The sequence below is a fragment of the Oncorhynchus keta genome, chromosome 15, assembly GCF_023373465.1.
Source record: "Oncorhynchus keta strain PuntledgeMale-10-30-2019 chromosome 15, Oket_V2, whole genome shotgun sequence".
In the NCBI taxonomy this organism is placed as follows: Eukaryota; Metazoa; Chordata; class Actinopteri; order Salmoniformes; family Salmonidae; genus Oncorhynchus; species Oncorhynchus keta.
Window position 1 is genome coordinate 28432087 of NC_068435.1, and position 8472 is coordinate 28440558.

Here is an 8472-nt window from a genome sequence, read left to right on the forward strand (position 1 = left end):
TCTTTTACGCTACTGCTGCTCTCTGTTCATCATATATGCATAGTCACTTTAACCATATCTACATGTACATACAACCTCAATCAGCCTGACTAACCGGTGTCTGTATGTAGCCTCGCTTCTTTAATAGCCTTTATACTGTATATAGTCTGTCTTTTTACTGTTTTAGTTCTTTACTTAACTACTGTTTACCTAATACCTTTGCACTATTGGTTAGAGCCTGTAAGTAAGCATTCTATGTAATGAATAGAATAGGAATATATAAGTATAAATATATGGATGAGCAATGTCAGAGCGGCATAGGCTAAGATGCAATAAATAGTATAGAATACAGTATATGAGATGAGTAATGCAAGATATGTAAACATTATTAAAGGGACATTATTAAAGTGACTACTGTTCCATTTATTTAAGTGGCCAATGATTTCAAGTCTGTATGTAGGCAGCAGCCTCTCTGTGCTAGTGATGGCTGTTTAACAGTCTGATGGCCTTGAGATAGAAGCGTTTTTTCAGTCTCTCAGTCCCAGCCTTCTGGATGTTAGCAGGGTGAACAGGCAGTGGCTCAGGTCGTTGTTGTCCTTGATTATCTTTTTGGCCTTCATGTGACTTCAGGTGTTGTAGGTGTCCTGGAAGGCAGGTAGTTTGCCCCCAGTGATGCGTTGTGCAAAACGCAACACCCTCTGGAGAGCCCTGCAGTTGTGCGCGGTGCAGTTGCCATACCAGGCTGTGATACAGCCCGACAGGATGCTCTGAATTATGCATCTGTAAAAGTTTGTGAGGGTTTTAGGTGACAAGCCAAATTTCTTCAGCCTCCTCTGGTTGAAGAGGCGCTGTTATTTACGTATGTCCTGTGAAGGGTGGATGTTCCTGTACTTCCAGAGGGGTACACTACAAAGAACAATCAATGAATTAGCCAGCTAGCTTTGAACAAAGAACCAGAAATAACTATTGATTTTCTGATTCGTTAAGAAAGCTAAAAATGTAAGTATGCGTTTTGGGTTGTTGAGTCAAGTAGACCATAACATGAAATGGGTATTTCATAATATTTAGGCATGTAAGCTGGCCAACACATTGACCCTGATTTGTAGTATAACCTTATGGGAAAAAATACCCCCTTGTTCCCTTACAGAGTAAAGAAATAACCTTTCTAACACCTGACGACTCTACATGTTAAATACCGTGACTGACATCTTCCCTGGCTAAAAGACTTGTTAATGTCCCATAAATATCTATATTTCTTGGTTTGGGTCCAGTTTAGCCAAGGGAGGGGACAGTGATGAATCGACAGAAACACAGGATAGACTTCAGGCTGCTGCTGCAAGCTCAGATCACTAGGATCATGTGGCATTTCCCTCAGCATCCATGTGAGAGTTGTGTGTAGTCCCAGAAGGTGCTTAAATTGATTAACAAACTTTAAAGTGGATGACATGTTAAGAAAATCAGTGGCGCAGTCAAATAAAATAGAGTTGTCAGATCAAATCAAATGTGCATCAGTTACTGTGCGTGAGTTGAATATAGCCTTGCATGGCCTGGGCTTCAGAGGGAAAATTTAACATACTAAAGTTTAACCTCCAGGTCTGCTACCAACCATGACGGAGGACAAGGGTGGTTTACATGAGGACCTCTTAATACAATATATCTAGCCTTATTCTCCTCACATGACCCCAGGCATGCAGGATATACCCTTACCGCCTCTCAGAGAACCAGACTTGTGAGGACACCATGTACAACCTATTCCAGCCCTAGCACCAAGTAAAGACCTCTCAGAAATGATTTGCTGTGAATCCTAAAGAATCGCGTACTCATTCAACAATGAAATGTGCCAAAGACATCAGTGCCAACAATGGTAGGCAGCTGCCTGTCACTTGGTGTTTAACTTGTCAGGCTATAAGTACCGCACTTTGGGTGTTGAGCAGGAACACGTGTAGAAGGGTCAGAGGTTACATGGGATGTTTTCTAGTCTTGTTTCCAGCCATGGAACTACACTGCTCAAAAAAATAAAGGGAACACTTAAACAACATAATGTAACTCCAAGTCAATCACACTTCTGTGAAATCAAACTGTCCACTTAGGAAGCAACACTGATTGACAATAAATTTCACATTCTGTTGTGCAAATGGAATAGACAACAGGTGGAAATTATAGGCAATTAGCAAGACACCCCCAATAAAGGAGTGGTTCTGCAGGTGGTGACCACAGACCACTTCTCAGTTCCTATGCTTCCTGGCTGAAGTTTTGGTCACTTTTGAATGCTGGCGGTGCTTTCACTCTAGTGGTAGCATGAGACGGAGTCTACAACCCACACAAGTGGCTCAGGTAGTGCAGCTCATCCAAGATGGCAAATCAATGCGAGCTGTGGCAAGAAGGTTTGCTGTGTCTGTCAGCGTGGTGTCCAGAGCATGGAGGCGCTACCAGGAGACAGGCCAGTACATCGGGAGACGTGGAGGAGGCCGTAGGAGAGCAACAACCCAGCAGCAGTACCGCTACCTCCGCCTTTGTGCAAGGAGGAGCAGGAGGAGCACTGGCAGAGCCCTGCAAAATGACCTCCAGCAGGCCACAAATGTGCATATGTCTGCTCAAACGGTCAGAAACAGACTCCATGAGGGTGGTATAAGGGCCCGATGTCCACAGGTGGGGGTTGTGCTTACAGCCCAACACCGTGCAGGACGTTTGGCATTTGCCAGAAAACACCAAGATTGGCAAATTCGCCACTGGCGCCCTGTGCTCTTCACAGATGAAAGCAGGTTCACACTGAGCCCATGTGACAGACATGACAGAGTCTGGAGACGCCGTGGAGAACGTTCTGCTGCCTGCAACATCCTCCAGCATGACCGGTTTGGCGGTGGGTCAGTCATGGTGTGGGGTGGCATTTCTTTGGGGGACGCACAGCCCTCCATGTGCTCGCCAGAGGTAGCCTGACTGCCATTAGGTACCGAGATGAGATCCTCAGACCCTTTGTTAGACCATATGCTGGTGCGGTTGGCCCTGGGTTCCTCCTAATGCAAGACAATGCTAGACCTCATGTGGCTGTGTTAGCAGTTCCTGCAAGAGGAAGGCATTGATGCTATGGACTGGCCCGCCCGTTCCCCAGACCTGAATCCAATTGAGCACATCTGGGACATCATGTCTCGCTCCATCCACCAATGTCACATTGCACCACGGACTGTCCAGGATTTGGCGGATGCTTTAGTCCAGGTCTGGGAGGAGATCCCTCAGGAGACCATCCGCCACCTCAGGAGCATGCCCAGGCGTTGTAGCGAGGTCATACAGGCACATGGAGGCCACACACACTACTGAGCTTCATTTTGACTTGTTTTAAGGACATTACATCAAAGTTGGATCAGCCTGTAGTGTGGTTTTCCACTTTAATTTTGAGTGTGACTCCAAATCCAGACCTCCATGGGTTGATAAATGTGATTTCCATTGATAATTTGTGTGATTTTGTTGTCAGCACATTCAACTATGTAAAGAAAAAAGTACTTAATATTTCATTCATTCAGATCTAGGATGTGTTATTTTAGTGTTCCCTTTATTTGAGCAGTGTATAAGCCCTGGTGGGAGAGGCTAAATGTTTTCGAACTCAGCAGTCCTTTCAGTTGTAAATATCTCCTCCTACAGTACATGTAGCTGGAAAACATTCAACACCCTTGCATGAAAGAGCAACATGCCCAGCTGTATCCCAATACACAACACTATTCACACCATGTTAATTAAGGTTTATAAATGGTAAGCCTGCATTTAGTTTACGCTTATGATCAGATTAATCTTGATTGAAAATGTATGTCTCCCTTGTGCATGTGAGAAATATTTTAAGTCTAGTCCAGATTCAATTACTGTGATCATGTTCCTAGGCATCAATGCCAGAGAACACCCTGCATTGCTTGTTTAAATGTGTGAATTGCAATACAATTTAGAGACCATCCACCACACAAACCCTTTGACTAGGGGACTGCCAGTTTTGCAGGTTGGCACTCAATGGGAATTATGTACAATGTGATGAATTTCCATCAGCTTGTTTTCATTTCAGGAATGCCTTGATTCTGCTATATCATTACATTAGTTTTACATGCCAAATGGGCTGTGTTTAGACAGGCAGATTAAATGTGACGAGTCAAAATACAAAATTAGTTGGGGAAGATGTTTTCAGAACTTGACTGCCTGTTTAAACGCAGCCATGTTGGCATTTAGTAAACCGGTTGAGACAAGAAAAAGTCAGTCGTGGTAAAAATTAAAGTTTAAATAAAAACAAAGTTCAGCATATTCAGGTTTTACCAAATCATGTGCCAGAACAAGAAATCAGTTGAGAAAGGATAAAACTCCTTCATGAGTCTCACAGGAACTCCACTCCACAAATGGATAAGACAGGATTTGGAGCCACACGTTTGAAGAATGTACCATACAACATGATCCAGTAGTGTAAAATCTGAAAGTTGACATTTAAAAACACTCCCTACATAGTAACATTGAAATAAAGTGGTACAGAGTTTAAAAAAAAATCCAGGTCAACGTGCATAAAGTACACAAACTAGCCATAGGTTTTATTAAGACAATTACACATGCCGCCCAGCCATAGTCGTCAGTGTCCACATGTGCTTTAGTTTATTTCAGTTCGACAGACTGCAGGAAACGCGAGAGCAAATGGGGATTTAAAAACAGTTATACTCCCCACTAGAAGACTCAAAAGGGGAAGACAATGCCCTGTCAGCCACCATCTTTCATTAAATGTTTGTTTTTATGTTAAACAGATTTCATTCCATGTTAAGTTGACCAGCCAACTTTAAGCCATTTAGAAGGTTAGAATAATTTCAGTGAAAAATTACAACAAATACAGTACTAGTTTGACTTTTCAGCCATTTAGAAAATGGAGAAGGGTGGTGGCGAAGGGGATTCAGTCCAGAGGTGTGGCTCTAGTTAGATCTAGTAGTTCACAGGTTCATCTCCTTCCTCGCTAAGCAAACAGGTGCGGATTATAGCCTCAGTCACGGCGTACGGGTCACAGTTGGCAGATGGGCGGCGGTCCTCGAAGTAGCCTTTCTTCTCCTGGCCCACAGTGCGAGGGATGCGGATGCTGGCACCGCGGTTGGCCACACCGGCAGAGAACTCGTGGATGTTGGAGGTTTCATGGTGGCCGGTAAGGCGACGGGCATTGTCAAGTCCCCCTTTAGGGTCATAGGCACGGATGTGGTAGCTATGCCTCTTCCCCAGCCTTTCAATGGACTCCTCAATGGCCCTGGAGCAGTGAGAAGGCGAGATTAGTTCATCACAGAAAAGCTCACACGTGGTCAACACCATCTGCTTTGCCTTAAGAGCATTCTAATAAGTCTGGGTTTACTCCACATCCAAAAGCATACAGATGGGTGCAATTGAATAATTACGACTACTGATTAAACCTAGTATGAACGCATCTTCATATGATCCAGTACTCACTTCAACCCACCCTCTTCCCTCATCTCTTTTGTGCTGAAATTGGTGTGGCATCCAGCGCCGTTCCAGTTTCCAGGGATGGGCTTGGGGTCAAATGAGGCCACCACACCAAAGTCCTCACACACCCGGTGGAGAATGAACCTAGCTGCCCAAAGGTGATCACCCATGCTGATGCCTTCACAAGGGCCAACCTGGAACTCCCACTAGAAAGACAAAAACAGTGTTCACGTACATAAGTCTCATTGCATAGGATCAGCCATTAGACGAGCAAAAAAATAAATGCATACACACAAGTAAAATTGTGCTTACCTGTGCAGGCATGACTTCAGCATTGGTTCCACAGATCATGACCCCAGCATACAGGCAGGCTCTGTAGTGGGCTTCCACAATATCTCTACCGTAGGCCTTGTCAGATCCCACTCCACAGTAATAGGGACCTGTACACATAAGGACAGGGTTGGTTCAAGAAGAGTTACCGTCACATTCAAAGTAACGCATCCGGGGAAGAAGTTTACATAGTCAGTCAAAGACCATTAAGAACAGTCTTTACCTTGTGGGCCAGGGAAGCCGTTGTTGGGCCAGCCAAATGGGTGTCCATCAGTGCCCAAAATGGTGTACTCTTGCTCCATGCCAAACCAAGGGACCTGGTTCTCAACCATGTCCATAACTTTATTACACGTCAAACGAAGGTTGGTTTCTGTGCAAAGAATTTACCTATATTATACACTGAAGTAAAAATAGATTTAAAAAGCTTAGCTAGACAGATGCACACCGAGATTTAGAAGTTACCTGCAGGTTTGCGGTTGTACTTCAGCACTTCACACAGGACCAGTTTGTTGGGGTCTTTGCGGAAAGGATCTCTGAACATTGCAGAAGGAATCAAATACATATCACTGTTTGAGCCCTCAGACTGGTAGGTGCTAGAGCCATCAAAGTTCCATTCAGGCAGTTCTACAGAATTAAGGCAAAGAAGGAGTTAGTTGTTGAGTGACTTGCGTAGACTAGGCAGGCTAGGCTACAAAACACATAAATCCCCTGGAACTTTGTGTCAAATGTCAACCAACAACCATTGTTTACCTTCGATGCACTTCGGCTCCGAATCCAGCGTTCTGGTCTTACAGCGGAGTCCCTCTCCGGTTCCATCGATCCAGACATACATGATTTGGACTTTGTCTCCCTGAAGGAGGTCCATGTACTGCTGTTTGACAGCCTTACTCAGTTCTGCGCTGGAGGACGTAGCCATATTATTTGTTATAAAACACCTAGGGAGATACAAAAACGTCAACAGGTATGATGAGTTTACACGTCAAAGCCGCCACCTCGTTGACCACAATTGGAAGATGTGTTGCATAACAGCTAACTCAGAGACCGGATTGCTCATTGTTCCAGAACTAATCAAAGAATAAATGCGAAGACACATCTTAGGCATTTTCTTTCATTGAAATCCATGGCAAGAGTCAAAACAGATGGTTTTCACCACTTCAAGTAGAGCAAATCTGACAACAAAAAATAAATCTGCCATATTGATCACAGTGTGTTAAATCAGATGACCATTCCTGGATTGGTAGACTACAGACCAACATAATCCATGTTACACTAACTAATAAACCCATTTCCCAACAACATTTGATCATCATCCTCCTTTACGACCATCAACGACACCAACGACCCTACCTTTGCGTCATTCCCAGAATACACCCCCCACACACACACACACGCGCACACACACACACACACACACACAGGAGTCATGGCGACGCTATTGCATCAGACACTTCCTACATCAATTTACAGCACAATTAACCGAACACTACATTATAGAGAGGAAGTCAATAAATCAGCAAAGACACCAAACTTCACCAAATCTGACTAAAGACAACCATTTCCAATGAAAGGACAAAGTGTCCCAATTGGAAACAAAACAAAAAGGTGCCTTCTACTTATCTGGAACGCGGAAATAACTAGGCTACAAAAGAATAGGTCAAATAAGGGTAGACAGTTTATCATAAGGAAAGAGGGAGTTAATTACCTGTAAAAACGAGAAAACAGATATAAAAACGAAAGGACTGGCAGGTCCAATGTAATGTTGAAATTTTTCCCGATAGTTGTTCTCTCATTCTCTCGGCTCTAACTCATGTTTCAGTTTAATTTATAACGTGAGAGCTGTAGCTCGGCGTCTATGATTGGTCAGAGAAAAAAAACATGTGTGTAATCCAAGGTGATTGAAGCACACGAGGCTCGATCATTGGACGGGGTTCGAGACACAACGCCCTCTTGTATAGTTAAAAAGCATTTGCGTGACATTTTGTGAGACCGCTACAATGTATCAAGTACGGAACCCATTGTATCTAATACCCAATGTATCTAGAAGTAGACTGACTGACTGTCTGTCTGCCCTTCCTACACCATTACAAAGACCAGAAAGCTTTAACTTTAGGTTACAGTAATAACTAAAATGTCTGTAAATATATGTATATTTAAAGGCAATCGATATTTAATGGGTACAATTTAAAAAACATAGTACTAAATTCCATCTCAGGGAAAATAAAACGCAGTCAGAAAGCCTCTCATCAGAAAAGATGCGCTGGCTGGCGGTAGCTATATTCCAAACGCCGCCCCGTGTTAAAAGAAGGTCTATTGTCTATTGATGTACTCATACTAGAAGTCAAGGCCTATATTTTCATACAATTGAATACCAATTACATATTGTTGAACTAGTTATTCCTCTTAGAAAATAATACACTTGATGAAGAACCTTGGTATGTTATAGAAATCATTCACATTAATATTTGTAGGTACACATTTATCGTTTCTGGAAAATTGATCAAATCGGAGTTCCGCACAATGACATACTGCAGGATGTTCATTTATGTACAGTATTGTTTGGAAGTAGCCCATATCAGATTCCGATTTAGATTGAGATAAGCTTTATTAGCATGAATGACAAACCCACCGTTGCTAAAGTGATGTGAGATAATGACAACAATAACAGTAAAAACGATTATAATTATTATAATAAATAATAATAATGATGGGGATTAGAGAAAAGGT

General features: G+C 43.0%; 1 protein-coding gene across 1 annotated transcript; it reads right to left on the bottom strand.

Annotated features, from left to right (window-relative positions):
* Positions 1 to 4216: 4216 nt before the first annotated feature.
* On the bottom strand, positions 4217 to 7611 carry LOC118394734 (glutamine synthetase-like). Its single transcript, XM_035788226.2, has 7 exons — positions 7451 to 7611; positions 6499 to 6683; positions 6211 to 6372; positions 5972 to 6118; positions 5731 to 5858; positions 5425 to 5624; positions 4217 to 5227 (listed from the first exon to the last, which is right to left on the bottom strand). The coding sequence occupies exons 2-7, from the start codon at positions 6662 to 6664 to the stop codon at positions 4915 to 4917; spliced, it is 1116 nt and encodes a 371-aa protein (XP_035644119.1). The 5' UTR covers positions 6665 to 6683; positions 7451 to 7611; the 3' UTR covers positions 4217 to 4914.
* Between the last annotated feature and the right edge of the window lie 861 nt (positions 7612 to 8472).